Source organism: Bombina bombina, chromosome 6 (assembly GCF_027579735.1).
Source record: "Bombina bombina isolate aBomBom1 chromosome 6, aBomBom1.pri, whole genome shotgun sequence".
NCBI lineage: Eukaryota > Metazoa > Chordata > Amphibia > Anura > Bombinatoridae > Bombina > Bombina bombina.
Genome location: NC_069504.1, coordinates 12125005 through 12148644, shown reverse-complemented (window position 1 = coordinate 12148644; position 23640 = coordinate 12125005). Strand labels below are relative to the sequence as shown.

Genomic DNA, 23640 nt, shown 5'->3' with positions numbered 1-23640 from the left:
GAGTAGCTATACACTGATGAGTATGCTGTGCAGTATAATGATGTGAGTATCTATACACTGATGGGTATGCTGTGCAGTATTATGATGTGAGTAGCTATACACTGATGAGTATGCTGTGCAGTATTATGATGTGAGTAGCTATACACTGATGAGTATGCTGTGCAGTGTTATGATGTTAGTAGCTATACACTGATGAGTATGCTGTGCAGTATAATGATGTGAGTAGCTATACACTGATGAGTATGCTGTGCAGTATAATGATGTGAGTATCTGTACACTGATGAGTTTGCTGTGCAGTATTATGATGTGAGTCGCTATACACTGATTAGTATGCTGTGCAGTATAATGATGTGAGTCGCTATACACTGATTAGTATGCTGTGCAGTATTATGATGTGAGTAGCTATACACTGATAAGACAATACAGGTACACACCTATGTATAGACTGACTGCTTTGGTCCTCACTAGCACTTGGTCCCTAGTGCCATCTGCTGCACTAATGTTAGTACCTCCCTGTGTAGCCTGTGGATTCTTTCTGCTCTTGTCCATCTCATGGTCAGATGTGTACGGTCAGTACAATAGGGAAAGGTTATGGTCTTTCTTCTTGCATAGTGCAATGTTTTGTCAGGGTTTACTAACTAGTTCCAGGAGCGTGTAGGGCACAGTGTACGTAACCACAGGGGCATTGGAAGCTGTAGTGGTCACTATTTATATTTCCTGCTGCTTAAATTGCAGCCAGTGCCAGGTAAGATGTTGTCACTACTGGGTTTGGGGACAGGGAACATGACAATAGGGTGAGTATAAACAGTAAGTGCAACAAACCACAATAACAAATATGAGAGCACAAATCTGCTGTTTAATAAACCATATCAGAGCTGGTATTACAGAGGTGACACCATGTGACATAACAATGCTTTTTTATACCAGGGGACGCTACTTTCAAATCTATCTTTTTTTACACAGCAAAGTCTCCGGGTAGATCCATTCGATTTTGGGTTCAGCTTTTAACCTCTTGGTCTCAGACAAACCCCGCAGGGACTGGCTATGGAATCTTCCTCGGAAAGGGGTGAACCCCGCTGGACGTCTTTGTAGGCGGCTGATCTCAGACAAATCCCGCAGGGACTGGCTATGGAATCTTCCTCGGAAAGGGGTGAACCCCGCTGGACGTCTTTGTAGGCGGCTGATCTCAGACAAATCCCGCAGGGACTGCTCAGTTTTTTCTTCACTCTCTGGAACATTTCTGTGAAACACAGAAGTAGAAGATTTATGCTCTGTGTAAAGTTCTACAACAGCTGCTGAGTCTCCATAAGACAGAAGAGGCTCATTTAACCCCTTAACGACCAACGACGTATGGGGTACGTCCTGCAAGAAAATGCAGTTAATGACCAAGGACGTACCCCATACGTCGTTGGTCTTTGAAAGCAGTGGAAGCGATCCTGATAGCTTCCAGCTGCTTTCATGTTATTGCAGTGATGCCTCAATATTGAGGCATCCTGCAATAACTGTTTTTAGCCATCCGATGCAGAGAGAGCCACTCTGTGGCCCTCTCTGCATCGGCTATCGATTTCCTTATTCGTTGGTGGGTGGGAGCTCATCCAGGGAGGCGGGTGGGCAGTCATTGGTGGAGGAGGGGGGAGGGATCTTGTGCGGGTGCGTGCACGCGCGCGTGCACGAGGGATCTATAAAAACAGCATCAATATGCTGTAGATCTGGAGGGTGGGAGAGAGGACTGGGGAGGGTGGGATTTTAAAATCAAGGCATCTGGGAGAGGGTGGGGGGTTGGATGTTGAGGGGGGGGCAGCTACACTACAGAAATAAAGAAAACATTTAATAAAATAAAAAAAGTAAAAAACATTATTATTTTTCAAACTGGGTACTGGCAGACAGCTGCCAGTACCCAATATGGTGCACAATAAAGGCAGAGGGGGGGGGGGGGTTAAAGAGCTGTTTGGGGGGGATCAGGGAGGTTGGGGGCTGAGGGGGGTCCTACACAGCAGAAGAATTATTTTTTTATTTTTTTAAAAAAACTAAAACCCCCCAAAAAACTTTTATTTTAGTACTGGCAGACTTTCTGCCAGTACTTAAGATGGTGGGGACAATTTTGGGGTGGGGGAGGGAAGGGAGCTGTTTGGGAGGGATCAGGGGGTGGGATGTGTCAGGTGGGAGGCTGATCTCTACACTAAAGCTAAAATTAACCCTGCAAGCTCCCTACAAGCTACCTAATTAACTCCTTCACTGCTAGACATAATATACATGTGATGCGCAGTGGCATTTAGTGACCTTCTAACTACCAAAAAGCAACGCCAAAGCCATATATGTCTGCTATTTCTGAACAAAGGGGATCCCAGAGAAGCATTTACAACAATTTGTGCCATAATTGCACAAGCTGTTTGTAAATAATTTCAGTGAGAAACCTAAAGTTTGTGAAAAAATTTGTAAAAAAGTGAAAAAAATGTTTTATTTGATCGCATTTGGCGGTGAAAAGGTGGCATAAAATATACCAAAATGGGCCTAGATCAATACTTTGGGATGTCTTCTAAATATATATATATATACATGTTAAAGGATATTCAGGGATTCCTGACAGATATCAGTGTCCCAATGTAACTAGCGCTAATTTTGAAAAAAAAGTGGTTTGGAAATAGCAAAGTGCTACTTTTATTTAGTGCCCTATAACTTGCAAAAAAGCAAAGAACATGTAAATATTGGGTATTTCTAAACTCAGGACAACATTTAGACACTATTTAGCATTGGTGTTTTTTGGTGGTTGTAGATGTGCAACAGATTTTGGGGGTCAAAGTTTGAAATTTTTTTTTTTTTCATTTTTTCCTCATATTTTATAATTTTTTTAATAGTAAATTATAAGATATGATGAAAATAATGGTATCTTTAGAAAGCCCATTTAATGGCGAGAAAAACGGTATATAATATGTGTGGGTACAGTAAATGAGTAAGAGGAAAATTACAGCTAAACACAAACACCGCAGAAATGTAAAAATAGCCTTGGTCCCAAACGGTCAACAAATGGAAAAGTGCTCTGGTCACTAAGGAGTTAAACTTCACCCAATTATGTGCAATTATTATGTGCAGCTGTAATGTCATGATGTTAGAGTCAAAATAGTCTAAAGTTACATGTTCTACTGTGTTACATGCGCTACTGTGTTACATGCTCTACTGTGTTACATGCACTACTGTGTTACATGCTCTACTGTGTTACATGTGCTACTGTGTTACATGTGCTACTGTGTTACATGTTCTACTGTGTTACATGCGCTACTGTGTTACATGCTCTACTGTGTTACATGCACTACTGTGTTACATGTGCTACTGTGTTACATGTGCTACTGTGTTACATGCTCTACTGTGTTACATGCTCTACTGTGTTACATGTGCTACTGTGTTACATGTGCTACTGTGTTACATGTTCTACTGTGTTACATGCGCTACTGTGTTACATGCTCTACTGTGTTACATGCACTACTGTGTTACATGCTCTACTGTGTTACATGTGCTACTGTGTTACATGTGCTACTGTGTTACATGTTCTACTGTGTTACATGCGCTACTGTGTTACATGCTCTACTGTGTTACATGCACTACTGTGTTACATGCTCTACTGTGTTACATGCACTACTGTGTTACATGCTCTACTGTGTTACATGTGCTACTGTGTTACATGTGCTACTGTGTTACATGTTCTACTGTGTTACATGCGCTACTGTGTTACATGCTCTACTGTGTTACATGTGCTACTGTGTTACATGTGCTACTGTGTTACATGTTCTACTGTGTTACATGTGCTACTGTGTTACATGCTCTACTGTGTTACATGCACTACTGTGTTACATGCTCTACTGTGTTACATGTGCTACTGTGTTACATGTGCTACTGTGTTACATGTTCTACTGTGTTACATGCGCTACTGTGTTACATGCTCTACTGTGTTACATGCACTACTGTGTTACATGTGCTACTGTGTTACATGCTCTACTGTGTTACATGTGCTACTGTGTTACATGTGCTACTGTGTTACATGTGCTACTGTGTTACATGCGCTACTGTGTTACATGCTCTACTGTGTTACATGCGCTACTGTGTTACATGCGCTACTGTGTTACATGTGCTACTGTGTTACATGCTCTTCTGTGTTACATGCGCTACTGTGTTACATGTGCTACTGTGTTACATGTGCTACTGTGTTACATGCTCTACTGTGTTACATGCACTACTGTGTTACATGCTCTACTGTGTTACATGTGCTACTGTGTTACATGTGCTACTGTGTTACATGCGCTACTGTGTTACATGTTCTGCTGTGCTACATGTGCTACTCCGTTACATGCTTTACTGTGTTACATGTTCTGCTGTGCTACATACGCTACTGTGTTACATGCTCTACTGTGTTACATGTTCTACTGTGTTACATGTTCTGCTGTGTTACATGTGCTACTCCGTTACATGCGCTACTGAGTTACATGCTCTACTCTGTTACATGTGCTACTGTGTTACATGCGCTACAGTGTTACATGCTCTACTGTGTTACATGCGCTACTGTGTTACATGTGCTACTGTGTTACATGTGCTACTGTGTTACATGTGCTACTCCGTTACATGCTTTACTGTGTTACATGCTTTACTGTGTTACATGCGCTACAGTGTTACATGCTCTACTGTGTTACATGCATTACTGTGTTACATGTTCTACTGTGTAACATGCTCTACTGTGTTACATGCATTACTGTGTTACATATTCTACTGTGTTACATGCTCTACTGTGTTACATGCTCTACGTGCGCTACTGTGTTACATGCTCTACTGTGTTACATGCTCTATTGTGTTACATGCTCTACTCTGTTACATGTGCTCTTGTGTTACATGCTCTACTGTGTTACATGCGCTACTGTGTTACATGCGCTACTGTGTTACATGTGCTACTCCGTTACATGCTTTACTGTGTTACATGCTCTACTGTGTTACACGCTCTACTGTGTTACACACTCTACTGTGTTACATGCACTACTGTGTTACATGCTCTACTGTGTTACATGTGCTACTGTGTTACATGCTCTACTGTGTTACATGCGCTACTGTGTTACATGCTCTACTGTGTTACATGCTCTACTCTGTTAAATGTGCTACTGTGTTACATGTGCCACTGTGTTACATGCTCTACTGTGTTACATGCTCTACTCTGTTACATGCGTTACTGTGTTACATGCGCTACTCTGTTACATGCTCTACTGTTTTACATGCTCCACTCTGTTACATGCTGTACTGTGTTACATGGTCTACTGTGTTACATGCCTTACTGTGTTACATGCTCTACTGTGTTACATGCTCTACTCTGTTACATGTGCTACTGTGTTACATGCATTACTGTGTTACATGTGCTACTGTGTTACATGTGCTACTTTGTTACATGTGCTACTGTGTTACATGTGCTACTGCATTACATGTGCTACTGTGTTACATGCTCTACTGCATTACATGCGCTACTGCATTACATGAGCTACTGCGTTACATGTGTTACTGCTTTACATGCTCTACTGCGTTACATGCTCTACTGTGTTACATGCGCTACTGCATTACATGTGCTACTGTGTTACATGCTCTACTGCATTACATGTGCTACTGTGTTACATGCTCTACTGCATTACATGCGCTACTGCATTACATGAGCTACTGCGTTACATGTGCTACTGCTTTACATGCTCTACTGCGTTACATGCTCTACTGTGTTACATGCGCTACTGCATTACATGTGCTACTGTGTTACATGCTCTACTGTGTTACATGCGCTACTGTGTTACATGCGCTACCGTGTTACATACTCTACTCCATTACACTATGAGATAATATTAATATATACAATAGTAATATCTGATTGTTACAATATGAGATAATACTGTAATATTAATATATACACTAGTAACATCTGATTTTTACAATATGAGATAATACTGTAATACTAATTTATACACTAGTAACATCTGATTGTTACAATATGAGATAATACTGTAATACTAATGTATACACTAGTAACATCTGATTGTTACAATATGAGATAATACTGTAATACTAATATATACACTAGTAACATCTGTTTGTTACAATATGAGAGAATACTGTAATATTAATATATACACTAGTAACATCTGATTGTTACATAAAGATATAATACTGTAATACTAATATATACACTACTAACATCTGATTGTTACAATATAAGATACTACAGTAATACTAATATATACACTAGTAACATCTGATTGTTACAATATGAGATAATACTGTAATACTAATATATACACTAATAACATCTGATTGTTACAATAATATATAATACTGTAATACTAATATATACACTAGTAACATGTGATTGTTACAATATAAGATACTACAGTAATACTAATATATACACTAGTAACATCTGATTGTTACATAAAGATATAATACTGTAATACTAATATATACACTAGTAACATCTGATTGTTACATAAAGATATAATACTGTAATACTAATATATACACTAGTAACATCTGATTGTTACAATATGAGATAATACTATAATACTAATATATACACTAGTATCATCTGATTGTTACATAAAGATATAATACTGTAATACTAATATATACACTAGTAACATCTGATTGTTACATAAAGATATAATACTGTAATCCCTATGAAAATAAAAAGTCTCCCCAAAATAAATGCTCCCCCTAATCTAATCTAAACTACCAATAGCCCTTAAAAGGGCCTTTTGTAGGGCATTGCCCAAAGTTAAACAGCTCTTTTACCTCTAAAAAATACTAAGTCCCCCCAACAGTAAACCCCACCCACCAAACCCCCAAAATAAAAAAAAAAACTAACACTAAAAAAGCTAAACTACCCATTGCCCCTAAAGGGGCATTTGTATGGGCTTTGCCCTTAATAGGGCATTCAGCTCTTTTACAAATGCCCATTAAATCCCTAATTTAAAAAACCCAAAACCCCAAAGAATAAAAAAAAGCCTAAGTCTAACCCCCAAATAGTTACTCACGGTTCCTGAAGTCCGGCGGTGAAGTCTTGTTCCAGGCGGTGAAGTCTTCTTCCAAGCGGCCGACATCTTCCAAGCGGGGACCTCTTATTTCTTCAGGACCAAGCCAGTGGGGATCGGAGATGACTGCGGAACTGAAGAAGATGACCGCGGAGCTATGGAGCGTGGAGGTTCCTCTTCGTACGATCACCGCCGCACACTGACTATTGAATGCAAGGTACGCGTTTAAATATGGTGTACCTTGCATTCCTATTGGCTAAAAAAATTTAAATCAGCCAATAGGATGAGAGCTACTCAAATCCTATTGGCTGATTTGAATTAGCCAATAGGGTTTCAGAAACTCAAATCCTATTGATTTTACTGTTAGGGGGGACTTAGTCATTTTTAGAGGTAAAAGAGCTGTTTAAATTAGGGCAATGCCCTACAAAAGGCCCTTTTAAGGGCTATTGGTAAATTAGATTAGATTAAGGGGTGATGTTATTTTGGGGGGCTTTTTTAATTTTCATAAGGTTAGGGTAATTTTTTTATTTTTGATAATTTGGTTTATTATTTTCTGTAATGTTAGACTTTTTATTTTTTTATAATTTTAGATTAATTTAATATTAGTATTTTTTATTTTTAAAGTAATGATAGGTTTTTTTATTTTACATCTGATTGTTACAATATGAGATAATACAGTAAAACTAATATATACACTACTAACATCTGATTGTTAGAATATGAGATAATACTGTAATACTAATATATACACTAGTAACATCTGATTGTTACAATATGAGATAATACTGTAATACTAATATATACACTAGTAACATCTGATTGCTACAATATGAGAGAATAATGTAATACTAATATATACACTAGTAACATCTGATTGTTACAATATAAGATACTACAGTAATACTAATATATACACTAGTAACTAGTGATGTCGTGAACCGGAGAACAGTTCCTGGCGAACATAGATTGTTCGCGTTCGCCGCTGCGGGCGAACATATGCGATGTTCGATCGGCCCCTATTCGTCATCATTGAGGAAACTTTGACCCTGTATCTCACAGCCTTCAGACACATTTGAGCCAATCAGCAGCAGACACTCCCTCACAGACCCTCCCAGCTCCTGGGCAGCAGCCATTTTAGATTCATTACGATCCTGCTTTCTTAGTGAGAGGAGGTTTAGTGCTGCTGCTGCTGCTGACATTATAGGGAAATAGATAGCTAGGATAGTGTATTTAGTGTCCACTACAGTCCTGAAGGACTCTTCTCATCTCTGCTGTAAGGACAGCACCCCAAAAAGCCCTTTTAGGGCTAGAACTTCAGCCCAAAAAAGCCCTTTTTAGGGCTAGAACTTCAGTCGTTTTTTTTGTTTGTATTTGCATTTGCCTGTCTTTCATTATGTGTGTGAGGCTCAGAGCATATACTGTGATTAGTGCCACCACTGATATCTGCTTAACATTAGTGTAAATTTAAACAAAAAAACTTTTAAATCATTTTGCTAGTGTAATCTAATTTAATTTTCTATCAGGCCTGTGTGTTAGGCTTACACAGCATATACTGTGGTTAATTGCTGTGCCAGCCACCACTCATATCTGCTTAACATTATTGTAATTTTTTTTTAAAAATCTTTTAAATCATTTTGCAAGTGTAATCTAATTTAATTTTCTATCAGGCCTGTGTCTAAGGCTCACACAGCATATACTGTGGTTAATTGCTCTGTGCCAGCCACCACTCATATCTGCTTAACATTAGTGTAAATTTAAACAAAAAAAACTATTAAACCATTTTGCTAGTGCAATCTAATTTCATTTTCTATCAGGCCTGTGTGTCAGGCTTACACAGCATATACTGTGGTTAATTGCTCTGTGCCAGCCACCACTCATATCTTCTTAACATTAGTGTAAATTTAAACAAAAAAACTATTAAATCATTTTGCTAGTGTAATCTAATTTCATTTTCTATCAGGCCTGTGTGTCAGGCTTACACAGCATATACTGTGTTTAATTGCTCTGTGCCAGCCACCACTCATATCTGCTTAACATTATTGTCAATTTGAAAAAAAACGTTTAAATCATTTTGATAGTGTAATCTAATTTCATTTTCTATCAGGCCTGTGTCTCAGGCTCACACAGCATATACTGTGGTTAATTGCTCTGTGCCAACCACCACTCATATCTGCTTAACATTAGTGTAAATGTAAACAAAAAAACTTTTAAATCATTTTGCTAGTGTAATCTAATTTCATTTTCTATCAGGCCTGTGTGTCAGGCTCACACAGCATAGACTGTGGTTAATTGCTCTGTGCCACCACTGATATCTGCTTAACAATCATTAGTGTAATTTTTTAAAAAAAAACTTTAAAATCATTTTGCTAGTGTAATCTAATTTCATTTTCTATCAGGCCTGTGTGTCAGTCTCACACAGCATATACTGTAGTTAATTGCTGTGCCAGCCACCACTCATATCTGCTTAACATTATTGTAAATTAAAAAAAAAAAACTTTTAAATAATTTTGCTAGTGTAATCTAATTTCATTTTCCATCAGGCCTGTGTGTCAGGCCCACATCATATAGTGTGATTAATAGCTCTTTTTTCCACCACTTATATGTGGTGTACCATTAGTGTAAATTTAAAAAAAAAATTTTTTTACATCAGTCCTCTTCTAGTGTTATTTAATTTTAGTTGCCAGGCCAGCCTGGCTGCCATTAGTGCCAGCCTGTGTGTCAGGCTGCCAGCATATACTGTGCCTACTTCCATCCTCAGTGCCAGTCCACCACTCCTATCTGGTGTAACATTACTTTAATTTTTGTAAAAAAAAAAACTTTTACATCAGTCTTCTAGTTTTATTTAATTTTAGTTGCCAGGCCAGCCTGCCACTAGTGCCAGCCTGTGTGTCAGGCTGCCAGCACATACTGTGCCTACTTCTATCCTGAGTGCCATCACTCCTTTCTGTTGTAACATTAGTGTAACTTTTTTTAAAAACAACTTTTACATCAGTCTGCTATTGTTATTTAATTGCAGTTGCCTGTCTGCCAGCTTGTGTGCCAGGCCCACTTTCCAACTAGTGCCACGAATCATATTTGTTATAACAATAGTGTAAATATTTAAAATAAAAACTTTTTTGACTGTGAATCATCAGTCTGCTAGTGCAATTGAATTGCAGTTGCCTGCCTGCCAGCGTGTGTGCCAGGCCCACTTGCCAACTAGTGCCACCAATCATATTTGTTATAACAGTATTGTAAATTTTTAAAATAAAAACTTTTTTGACTGAGAAACATCAGTCATCTAGTGTAATCTAATTGCAGTTGCCTTCCTCCCATCGTGTGTGCCAGGCCCACTTGCCAACTAGTGCCACCAATCATATTTGTTATAACAGTAGTGTAAATATTTAAAATAAAATATTTTTAGACTGTGAATCATCAGTCTGCTAGTGCAATTGAATTGCAGTTGCCTGCCTGCCAGCGCAGCGTGTGTGCCAGGCCCACTTGCCAACTAGTTCCACCAATCATATTTGTTCTAACAGTATTGTAAATATTTAAAATAAAATATTTTTAGACTGTGAATCATCAGTCTGCTAGTGCAATTGAATTGCAGTTTCCTGCCTGCCAGCGTGTGTGCCAGGCCCACTTGCCAACTAGTTCCACCAATCATATTTGTTCTAACAGTATTGTAAATATTTAAAATAAAATATTTTTAGACTGTGAATCATCAGTCTGCTAGTGCAATTGAATTGCAGTTTCCTGCCTGCCAGCGTGTGTGCCAGGCCCACTAGCCAACTAGTGCCACCAATCAAATTTGTTATAACAGTATTGAAAATATTTAAAATAAAAACTTTTTAGACTGTGAATCATCAGTCTGCTAGTGCAATTGAATTGCAGTTGCCTGCCTGCCAGCGTGTGTGCCAGGCCCACTTGCCAACTAGTGCCACCAATCATATTTGTTATAACAGTACTGTAAATATTTACAATAAAAACTTTTTGACTGTGAATCATCAGTCTGCTAGTGCAGTTGAATTGCAGTTGCCTTCCTGCTAGCGTGTGTGCCAGGCCCACTGGCCAACTAGTGCCACCAATCATATTTGTTATTACAGTAGTGTTAATATTTAAAATTAAAACTTTTTTGACTGTGAATTATCAGTCTGCTAGTGCAATTGAATTGCAGTTTCCTGCCTGCCAGCGTGTGTGCCAGGCCCACTAGCCAACTAGTGCCACCAATCATATTTGTTATAACAGTATTGTAAATATTTACAATAAAAACTTTTTGACTGTGAATCATCAGTCTGCTAGTGCAATTGAATTGCAGTTGCCTGTCTGCCAGCGTGTGTGCCAGGCCCACTTGCCAACTAGTGCCACAATCATATTTGTTATAACAGTACTGTAAATATTTACAATAAAACTTTTTTTGACTGTGAATCATCAGTCTGCTAGTGCAATTGAATTGCAGTTGCCTGCCTGCCAGTGTGTGTGCCAGGCCCACTTGCCAACTAGTGCCACCAATCATATTTGTTATTACAGTAGTGTCAATATTTAAAATTAAAACTTTTTTGACTATGAATCATCAGTCTGCTAGTGCCATTGAATTGCAGTTTCCTGCCTGCCAGCGTGTGTGCCAGGCCCACTTGCCAACTAGTGCCACCAATCATATTTGTTATAACAGTATTGTAAATATTTAAAATAAAAACTTTTTTGAATGTGAAACATCAGTCATCTAGTGTAATCTAATTGCAGTTGCCTTCCTCCCAGCGTGTGTGCCAGGCCCACTTGCCAACTAGTGCCACCAATCATATTTGTTATAACAGTAGTGTAAATATTTACAATAAAAACTTTTTTGACTGTGAATCATTAGTCTGCTAGTGCAATTGAATTGCAGTTGCCTGCCTGCCAGCGTGTGTGCCAGGCCCACTTGGCAACTAGTGCCACCAATCATATTTGTTATTACAGTAGTGTTAATATTTAAAATTAAAACTTTTTTGACTGTGAATCATCAGTCTGCTAGTGCAATTGAATTGCAGTTTCCTGCCTGCCAGCGTGTGTGCCAGGCCAACTAGCCAACTAGTGCCACCAATCATATTTGTTGTCACAGTACTTTTAATATTTAAAAAATAAACATTTTTGACTTTGAAACATCAGTCTGCTTTTTTGTATCAGGCTCACAGCGTAAACTGTGCCCACTTGCCCAGTGCCACCACTCATAATTTGTTAAAAAGTATTGTAAGTGTACATTTTAAAAAAAAATCACAGCCAGAGGCAGGCCACCCTGCAGGTGCCATCGTGGTTGTGGTGCTGTGATTCCTTTAGCCACTACAAATATGCACAATGTTCAGAGGCCAGGTGCCAGGGACGCAAAAAGTTCTGAGGAGGACCTAGTTGAATGGCTAACACAGGACACCCAATCTTCTCCAGCTTCCGCTCCTAGTCCTAACCTTGACGCACCATCCACCTCCAGCTGTGCTTTGGGCACCTCTCAAGTGACCAGTGCCACTCGCCCGCCTGTCGCCACCACCAACACTAGCACCACAGCCCCTTCACTTGATCTGTCAGAGGAGTTATTGACACATCAGTTGGAAGAAATGAGTGATGCGCAACCATCATTGACAGAGGATGTAGATAACAGTGATATGTCTCAGTCACGCAGCATTACTTACATGGAGGTACGGTGTGATGATGATGATGATGTTGTACCCGCTGCTGCTTCCTTTGTTGATGTGTCAGATACAAGTGAAGCGGTTCATGATGATGTGTCCGTGGATGTCACGTGGGTGCCCGCTAGAAGAGAAGAAGAAGAGGGGGAAAGTTCAGATGGGGAGACATAGAGGAGGAGACGAGTTGGAAGCAGGGGGAGGTTGTCGCAAGGAGATAGTGGCACAGTCAGACAGCATGCATCGGCACCCGGGGTCAGCCAGACAGCACGCCAACGCCAATCAACGCATGCTGTTGACACCACCAGAATGCCGTCATCGCAGAGCTCAGCAGTGCGGCATTTTTTGTGTGTCTGCCTCTGACAACAGCGATGCCATTTGCAACCTGTGCCAAAAGAAACTGAGTCATGGGAAGTCTAACACCCACCTAGGTACAACTGCTTTGCGAAGGCACATGGTCTCACATCACAAACGCTGATGGGAAGAACACATGAGTAGAAGCAGCACACAAACTCAAAGCCACCCTCCTCCTCCTGGTCCAGCATCTTCAGCCATGTCAACCACTGCTGTCCTCCTTGCCCCCTCTCAACCATCCTCCACTCAGTCTCTCATACGTAGCAGTTTCTGGTCATCTGCCCACAGTCAGGTGTCTGTCAAGGACATGTTTGAGCGTAAGAAGCCAATTTCCCAAAGTCACCCCCTTGCCCGGCGTCTGACAGCTGGCTTGTCTGAACTCTTAGCCCGCCAGCTTTTACCATACAAGCTGGTGGAGTCTGAGGCTTTCAAAAAATTTGAATCTATTGGGACACCGCAGTGGAAGTTTCCTGGCTGAAATTTCTTTTCACAAAAGGAAATCCCAAACCTGTACTCGATTGTGCGAAAGGAAGTAATGGCATGTCTGGCACACAGTGTTGGGGCAAGGGTCCATATGACCACTGATAGCTGGTCTGCAAAGCATGGTCAGGGCAGGTATATCACCTACACTGTGCATTGGGTAAACCTGCTGATGGCTGACAAGCATGGAATGTGTGGCTCTGCAGGGGAGTTGGTGACACCGCCACAACTTGCAGGCAGGTCTGCTGCTACCTCCTCTACTCCTCCTACTCCATCCTCTTCCATAACCTCTTCCTCGGCTGAGTCCTCTTATGCTGCTGTGTCTTGCTCCACATCAACGGCACCCCCCCCAAGTTCCCCAGGTACTATTCAACATCCCGGATACGGCAGTGTCACGCCATCTTGGGGTTGACTTGCCTGAAAGCCGAGAGTCACACCGCACCAGCACTCCTGTCCGCCCTGAACGCACAGGTGGATCAGTGGCTGACTCTGCATCAACTGGAGATTGGCAAGGTTGTGTCTGACAATGGAAGTAATTTGGTGGCGGCATTGAAATTGGGCAAGTTGACACATGTGCCGTGCATGGCACATGTGTGTAATCTGATTGTACAACGCTTTATCCATAAGTACCCAGGCTTACAGGACGTCCTGAATCAGGCCAGGAAGGTGTGTGGCCATTTCAGGCGTTCCTACATGGCCATGGCGCACTTGTCCGATATCCAGCATCGAAACAACCTGCCAGTGAGGCGCTTGATTTGCGACAGCCCGACACTGTGGAATTCAACACTCCAAATATTCAACCGCCTGCTCCAACAAGAAAAAGCTGTTAATGAGTATTTGTATGACCGGGGTGCTAGGACAGCCTCTGGGGAACTGGGGATTTTTTTGCCAAATTACTGGACGCTCATGCGCAATGCCTGTAGGCTCATGCGTCCTTTAGAGGAGGTGACGAACCTTGTCAGTCGCACCGAAGGCACCATCAGCGACATCATACCATTTGTTTTAATCCTGGAGCGTGCCCTGCGAAGAGTGCTGGATCAGGCCATAGAAGAGCGTGAAGAGGAAGAGGAAGAGTTGTGGTGTCCATCACCACCAGAAACAGCCTTATCAGCATCGCTTGCTGGACCTGCGGCAACGCAGGAAGAGGATTGTGAGGAAGAGGAGTCAGAGGAGGAATGTGGCTTTGAGGAGAAGGAGGAGGAAGACCAAGCACAACAGTCATCCCAGGGTGCTCATTGTTGTCACCTATCTGGTACCCGTGGTGTTGTACGTGGCTGGGGGGAAGAAGATACCTTCAGTGACATCAGTGTGGATGAGGAACGGGACATGATTAGCTCGGCATCCAACCTTGTGCAAATGGGGTCTTTCATGCTGTCGTGCCTGTTGAGGGACCCTCGTATAAAAAAGCTGAAGGAGAACGACCTGTACTGGGTGTCCACGCTACTAGACCCCTGGTATAAGCATAATGTGACTGAAATGTTACCAAATTCCAGCAAGTCGGAAAGGATGGAGCAGTTCAAAAATAAATTAAAAACTATGCTTTACACAGCGTATAAGGGTGATGTCACAGTACAATGGAAATCTAACAGGGGAAGAGATGAAAGAAATCCTCCTCCTCCTCCCACGACCATGGCGGCAAGGACAGGATGCTTTCCTGATGTGTTGTTGATGGAGGACATGTGGACCTTTTTAACTCCTATGCATCGCCAGAGCCTTTCGGATCCAGCCTTAGAGAAAGACTCAACCAACAGGTAACAGACTACCTAGCATTAACTGCGGATCTCGACACTCTGAGGAGCGATGGACCCCTTGACTACTGGGTGTGCAGGCTTGACCTGTGGCCTGAGCTATCCCAATTTGCAATCGAACTTCTGGCCTGCTCCGCTTCAAGTGTCCTGTCAGAAAGGACCTTCAGTGCAGCAGGAGATTTTGTCACTGAGAAGAGAAGTCGCCTAGGTCAAAAAAGTCTTGATTATCTCACCTTTATTAAAATGAATGAGGGATGGATCCCGAAGGGACTGACATTGGGCGATACATTTGAGTAAAAAAGGCCTGATGATGAGATGAGCTGCCTTGGGCTACAAATGGTACACACGCTGGCGTATTTTTTCTTAGAATGCAGGATGACTTGCTTGACTTATCCGCCAAAAACTAGTGTTCAAGCCGCAAGGTTTTAGGGCACTTTCTAACTGTTTTACAAACATCAGCGGCTGCAACAATACCACATTTTTCAGGCATTTGGACATGCCTAATTTTTCTGGAGTCTGGTGCAGCACTGTGGCTACAAAACCCAAACCAAAAAAAGGCACATAAAAGTTATGAAACTGTTAAGAATAGTACTCAGTCATTAACACACCACTGATATCTGGTGACACAGTAGATTGCACGCGCAGTGCCCCAAATTTGAAGTAGGAGGACCGACCAAGCATCTTTTTCCATCTCACGGTTCCGAAAAATTATTTATGGGTTCCTAAAAACAATGCCATACTTGTACTCGATTGTGCAAAAGGATGTCATATGTGGTGTTTCATGCTGTTGTGCCTGTTGAGGGTCGTGGACCATCGTCTAAAAAGGCTGAAGGAGAACGACCTGTACTGGGTGTCCAAGCACAATTTTTGTTCAATTTCCCGGTTCCTAAAAATTATCTCCGGGTTCCTAAAATCGATGCCATATCTGTAATCTATTGTGCAAAAGGATGGCATATGTGGTGTTTCATGCTGTTGTGCCTGTTGGGGGTCGTGGACCATCGTGTAAAAAGGCTGAAGGAGAACGACCTGTACTGGGTGTCCAAGCATTTTTTTTGTTCAATTTCCCGGTTCCTAAAAATGATCTCCAGGTTCCTAAAATAAATGCCATATCTGTAATCTATTGTGCAAATGGATGGCATATGTGGTGTTTCATGCTGTTGTTTCTGTTGAGGGTCCTGGACCCTCGTCTAAAAAGGCTGAAGGAGAACGACCTGTACTGGGTGCCCAAGCATGTTTTTTGTTAAATTTGCCAGTTCCTAAAAATTATCTCTGGGTTCCTAAAATCAATGCCATATCTGTAATCTATTGTGCAAAAGGATGGCATATGTGGTGTTTCATGCTGTTGTTTCTGTTGAGGGTCCTGGACCCTTGTCTAAAAAGGCTGAAGGAGAATGACCAGTACTGGGTGTCCAAGCATGTTTTTTGTTCAATTTCCTGGTTCCTAAAAATGATCTCCGAGTTCCTAAAATCAATGCCATATCTGTAATCTTTTGTGCAAAAGGATGGCATATGTGGTGTTTCATGCTGTTGTTTCTGTTGAGGGTCCTGGACCCTCGTCTAAAAAGGCTGAAGGAGAACGACCTGTACTGGGTGTCCAAGCATGTTTTTTGTTCAATTTCCCGGTTCCTAAAAATTATCTCCGGGTTCCTAAAATCAATGCCATATCTGTAATCTATTCTGCAAAAGGATGACATATGTGGTGTTTCATGCTGTTGTTTCTGTTGAGGGTCCTGGACCCTCGTCTAAAAAGGCTGAAAAAGAACGACCTGTACTGGGTGTCCAAGCATGTTTTTTGTTCAATTTCCCAGTTCCTAAAAATTATCTCCGGGTTCCTAAAATCAATTCCATATCTGTAATCTATTGTGCAAAAGGATGGCATATGTGGTGTTTCATGCTGTTGTGCCTGATGAGGGTCGTGGGCCATCGTATAAAAAGGCTGAAGGAGAACGACCTGTACTGGGTGTCCAAGGATGTTTTTTGTTCAATTTCCCGGTTCCTAAAAATTATCCCCGGGTTCCTAAAATCAATGCCATATCTGTAATCTATTGTGCAAAAGGATGGCATATGTGGTGTTTCATGCTGTTGTGCCTGTTGAGGGTCGTGGGCCATCGTATAAAAATGCTGAAGGAGAATGACCTGTACTTGGTGTCCAAGCACGTTTTTTGTTCAATTTCCCGGTTCCAAAAAATTATCTCCGGGTTCCTAAAATAGATGCCATATCTGTAATCTATTGTGCAAAAGGATGGCATATGTGGTGTTTCATGCTGTTGTGCCTGTTGGGGGTCGTGGACCATCGTCTAAAAAGGCTGAAGGAGAACCACCTGTACTGGGTGTCCAAGCATCTTTTTCCATCTTACAGTTCCTAAAAATTATCTCCGGGTTCCTAAAATGGATGCCATACCTGTACTCTATTGTTAAAAAGGATGGCATATGTGGTGTTTCATGCTGTTGTTTCTGTTGAGGGTCCTGGACCCTCGTCTAAAAAGGCTGAAGGAGAACGAGCTGTACTGGGTGTCCAAGCATGTTTTTCCATCTCCCGGTTCCTAAAAATTATCTCCGGGTTCCTAAAATCAATGCCATACCTGTACTGGATTGTTTAAAAGGATGGCATATGTGGTGTTTCCTGCTATTGTTTCTGTAAAGCGTCCAGGACCCTCTTATAAAAAGGCAGAAGGAGAATGAAGTGTACTGGTTGTCCAAGCATCTTTTTACATCTCCCGGTTCCTAAAAATTATCTCTGGGTTCCTAAAATGGATGCCATACCTGTACTCTATTGTTAAAAAGGATGGCATATGTGGTGTTTCATGCTGTTGTTTCTGTTGAGGGTCCTGGACCCTTGTCTAAAAAGGCTGAAGGAGAATGACCAGTACTGGGTGTCCAAGCATGTTTTTTGTTCAATTTCCCGGTTCCTAAAAATGATCTCCGAGTTCCTAAAATCAATGCCATATCTGTAATCTTTTGTGCAAAAGGATGTCATATGTGGTGTTTCATGCTGTTGTTTCTGTTGAGGGTCCTGGACCCTCGTCTAAAAAGGCTGAAGGAGAACGACCTGTACTGGGTGTCCAAGCATGTTTTTTGTTCAATTTCCCGGTTCCTAAAAATTATCTCCGGGTTCCTAAAATCAATGCCATATCTGTAATCTATTCTGCAAAAGGATGACATATGTGGTGTTTCATGCTGTTGTTTCTGTTGAGGGTCCTGGACCCTTGTCTAAAAAGGCTGAAGGAGAACGACCTGTACTGGGTGTCCAAGCATGTTTTTTGTTCAATTTCCCAGTTCCTAAAAATTATCTCCGAGTTCCTAAAATCAATTCCATATCTGTAATCTATTGTGCAAAAGGATGGCATATGTGGTGTTTCATGCTGTTGTGCCTGATGAGGGTCGTGGGCCATCGTATAAAAAGGCTGAAGGAGAACGACCTGTACTGGGTGTCCAAGGATGTTTTTTGTTCAATTTCCCGGTTCCTAAAAATTATCCCCGGGTTCCTAAAATCAATGCCATATCTGTAATCTATTGTGCAAAAGGATGGCATATGTGGTGTTTCATGCTGTTGTGCCTGTTGAGGGTCGTGGGCCATCGTATAAAAATGCTGAAGGAGAATGACCTGTACTTGGTGTCCAAGCACGTTTTTTGTTCAATTTCCCGGTTCCAAAAAATTATCTCCGGGTTCCTAAAATAGATGCCATATCTGTAATCTATTGTGCAAAAGGATGGCATATGTGGTGTTTCATGCTGTTGTGCCTGTTGGGGGTCGTGGACCATCGTCTAAAAAGGCTGAAGGAGAACCACCTGTACTGGGTGTCCAAGCATCTTTTTCCATCTTACAGTTCCTAAAAATTATCTCCGGGTTCCTAAAATGGATGCCATACCTGTACTCTATTGTTAAAAAGGATGTCATATGTGGTGTTTCATGCTGTTGTTTCTGTTGAGGGTCCTGGACCCTCGTCTAAAAAGGCTGAAGGAGAACGAGCGGTACTGGGTGTCCAAGCATGTTTTTCCATCTCCCGGTTCCTAAAAATTATCTCCGGGTTCCTAAAATCAATGCCATACCTGTACTGGATTGTTTAAAAGGATGGCATATGTGGTGTTTCCTGCTATTGTTTCTGTTGAGCGTCCAGGACCCTCTTATAAAAAGGCAGAAGGAGAATGAAGTGTACTGGTTGTCCAAGCATCTTTCTACATCTCCCGGTTCCTAAAAATTATCTCTGGGTTCCTAAAATGGATGCCATACCTGTACTCTATTGTTAAAAAGGATGGCATATGTGGTGTTTCATGCTGTTGTTTCTGTTGAGGGTCCTGGACCCTCGTCTAAAAAGGCTGAAGGAGAACGAGCTGTACTGGGTGTCCAAGCATCCTTTTCCATCTCCCGGTTACTAAAAATTATCTCCGGGTTCCTAAAATCGATGCCATAGCTGTACTCTATTGTTCAAAAGGATGGCATATGTGGTGTTTCATGCTGTTGTTTCTGTTGAGGGTCCGGGACCCTCGTCTAAAAAGGCTGAAGGAGAACGACCTGTACTGGGTGTCCAAGCATCTTTTTCCATTTCCCGGTTCTTAAAATTATCCCCGGGTTCCTAAAATCGATGCCATAGCTGTACTCTATTGTTCAAAAGGATGGCATATGTGGTGTTTCATGCTGTTGTGCCTGTTGAGGGTCGTGGGCCATCGTATAAAAAGGCTGAAGGAGAACGACCTGTACTGGGTGTCCAAGCACGTTTTTTGTTCAATTTCCCGGTTCCAAAAAATTATCTCCGGGTTCCTAAAATAGATGCCATATCTGTAATCTATTGTGCAAAAGGATGGCATATTGGGTATTTTATGCTGTTGTGCCTGTTGGGGATCGTGGACCATCGTCTAAAAAGGCTGAAGGAGAACCACCTCTACTGGGTGTCCAAGCATCTTTTTCCATCTTGCGGTTCCTAAAAAGTATCTCCGGGTTCCTAAAATGGATGCCATACCTGTACTCTATTGTTAAAAAGGATGGCATATGTGGTGTTTCATGCTGTTGTTTCTGTTGAGGGTCCTGGATCCTCGTCTAAAAAGGCTGAAGGAGAACGAGCTGTACTGGGTGTCCAAGCATCTTTTTCCATCTCCCGGTTCCTAAAAATTATCTCCGGGTTCCTAAAATCAATGCCATACCTGTACTGGATTGTTCAAAATGATGGCATACGTGGTGTTTCCTGCTATTGTTTCTGTTGAGGGTCCAGGACCCTCTTATAAAAAGGCAGAAGGAGAATGAAGTGTACTGGTTGTCCAAGCATCTTTTTACATCTCCCGGTTCCTAAAAATTATCTCCAAGTTCCTAAAATGGATGCCATACCTGTACTGGATTGTTAAAAAGGATGGCATATGTGGTGTTTCATGCTGTTGTTTCTGTTGAGGGTCCTGGACCCTTGTCTAAAAAGGCTGAAGGAGAACGAGCTGTACTGGGTGTCCAAGCATCTTTTTCCATCTCCCGGTTCCTAAAAATTATCTCCGGGTTCCTAAAATGGATGCCATAGCTGTACTCTATTGTTCAAAAGGATGGCATATGGGGTGTTTCATGCTGTTGTTTCTGTTGAGTGTCCTGGACCCTCGTCTAAAAAGGCTGAAGGAGAATGAGCTGTACTGGGTGTCCAAGCATCTTTTTCCATCTCCCGGTTCCTAAAAATTATCTCCGGGTTCCTAAAATGGATGCCATAACTGTACTCTATTGTTAAAAAGGATGGCATATGTGGTGTTTCATGCTGTTGTTTCTGTTGAGGGTCCTGGACCCTCGTCTAAAAAGGCTGAAGGAGGACGAGCTGTACTGGGTGTCCAAGCATCTTTTTCCATCTCCCGGTTCCTAAAAATTATCTCCGGGTTCCTAAAATCTATGCCATACCTGTACTGGATTGTTCAAAAGGATGGCATATGTGGTGTTTCCTGCTGTTGTTTCTGTTGAGGGTCCGGGACCCTTTTATAAAAAGGCAGAAGGAGAACGAAGTGTACTGGTTGTCCAAGCATCTTTTTACATCTCCTGGTTCCTAAAAATTATCTCCAGGTTCCTAAAATGGATTCCATACCTGTACTCTATTGTGCAAAAGGATGGCATATGTGGTGTTTTATGCTGTTGTTTCTGTTGAGGGTCCTGGACCCTCATCTAAAAAGGCTGAAGGAGAACAACCTGTACTGGGTGTCCAAGCATTTTTTAACATCTCCCGGTTCCTAAAAATTATCTCCGGTATCCTAAAATTGATGCCATACTTGTACTGGATTGTTCAAAAGGATGGCATATGTGGTGTTTCCTGCTGTTGTTTCTGTTGAGGGTCCCGGACCCTCGTCTAAAAAGGCTGAAGGAGAAAAAGCTGTACTGGGTGTCCAAGCATCTTTTACCATCTCCCGGTTACTAAAAATTATCTCCGGGTTCCTAAAATCGATGCCATACCTGTACTCTATTGTTCAAAAGGATGGCATATATGGTGTTTCATGCTGTTGATTCTGTTGAGGGTCCTGGACCCTTGTCTAAAAAGGCTGAAGGAGAACGACCTGTACTGGGTGTCCAAGCATCTTTTTCCATCTCCCGGTTCCTAAAAATTATCTCCGGGTTCCTAAAATGGATGCCATACCTGTACTCTATTGTTAAAAAGGGTGGCATATGTGGTGTTTAATGCTGTTGTTTCTGTTGAGGGTCCTGGACCCTCGTCTAAAAAGGCTGAAGGAGAATGAGCTGTACTGGGTGTCCAAGCATCTTTTTCCATCTCCCGGTTCCTAAAAATTATCTCCGGGTTCCTAAAATCGATGCAATACCTGTACTGGATTGTTCAAAAGGTTGGCATTTGTGGTGTTTCCTGCTGTTGTTTCTGTTGAGGGTCTGGGACCCTCTTATAAAAAGGCTGAAGGAGAACGAAGTGTACTGGTTGTTTAAGCATCTTTTTACATCTCCCGGTAATCAGACAGGCCGTATAGACCTTCCCCGATAGGGGGAGTTACAGGGATTAAAGTGCTAAGAATAGTACTACTTAACACAACCTAGTTACCATGGGTCCCAGACCACATGTCTTATTGTTATATTTTGTCAGGGTAATCAGGCAGACCATATAGACCTCCCCCGATAGGGGGAGTAAAAGGGATTAAAGTGCTAAGAATAGTACTACTTAACACAACCTAGTTACCATGGGTCTCAGACCGCATGTCTTGTTGTTATATTTGGTCATGGTAATCATGCAGGCCATATAGACCTCCCCCGATAGGGGGAGTTACAGGGATTAAAGTGCTAAGAATAGTACTACTTAACACAACCTTTACATGGGTAACAGACCGCATGTCTTATTGTTATATTTTGTCAGGGTAATCATGCAGGCCATATAGACCTCCCCAGATAGGGGGAGTTACAGGGATTAAAGTGCTAAGAATAGTACTACTTAACACAACCTTACCATGGGTCACAGACCGCATGTCTTATTGTTATATTTTGTCAGGGAAATCATGCAGGCCATATAGACCTCCCCAGATAGGGGGAGTAACAGGTATTAAAGTGCTAAGAATACAGGGAGTGCAGAATTATTAGGCAAGTTGTATTTTTGAGGATTAATTTTATTATTGAACAACAACCATGTTCTCAATGAACCCAAAAAACTCATTAATATCAAAGCTGAATAGTTTTGGAAGTAGTTTTTAGTTTGTTTTTAGTTATAGCTATTTTAGGGGGATATCTGTGTGTGCAGGTGACTATTACTGTGCATAATTATTAGGCAACTTAACAAAAAACAAATATATACCCATTTCAATTATTTATTTTTACCAGTGAAAGCAATATAACATCTCAACATTCACAAATATACATTTCTGACATTCAAAAACAAAACAAAAACAAATCAGTGACCAATATAGCCACCTTTCTTTGCAAGGACACTCAAAAGCCTGCCATCCATGGATTCTGTCAGTGTTTTGATCTGTTCACCATCAACATTGCGTGCAGCAGCAACCACAGCCTCCCAGACACTGTTCAGAGAGGTGTACTGTTTTCCCTCCTTGTAAATCTCACATTTGATGATGGACCACAGGTTCTCAATGGGGTTCAGATCAGGTGAACAAGGAGGCCATGTCATTAGATTTTCTTCTTTTATACCCTTTCTTGCCAGCCATGCTGTGGAGTACTTGGACGCGTGTGATGGAGGATTGTCCTGCATGAAAATCATGTTTTTCTTGAAGGATGCAGACTTCTTCCTGTACCACTGCTTGAAGAAGGTGTCTTCCAGAAACTGGCAGTAGGACTGGGAGTTGAGCTTGACTCCATCCTCAACCCGAAAAGGCCCCACAAGCTCATCTTTGATGATACCAGCCCAAACCAGTACTCCACCTCCACCTTGCAGGCATCTGAGTCGGACTGGAGCTCTCTGCCCTTTAACAATCCAGCCACGGGCC

General features: G+C 41.7%; 1 protein-coding gene across 1 annotated transcript in view; it reads right to left on the bottom strand.

The window, feature by feature from the left end:
- Positions 1 to 836: 836 nt before the first annotated feature.
- Positions 837 to 23640, bottom strand: part of LOC128664947 (kininogen-2-like) — a 67977-nt gene continuing 45173 nt past the window's right edge. Inside the window, exon 4 of the mRNA XM_053719738.1 lies at positions 837 to 1240. Coding sequence (XP_053575713.1) covers positions 946 to 1240 — 295 coding nt within the window. The 3' untranslated portion in view covers positions 837 to 945. The remainder of the gene's footprint in view (positions 1241 to 23640) is intronic.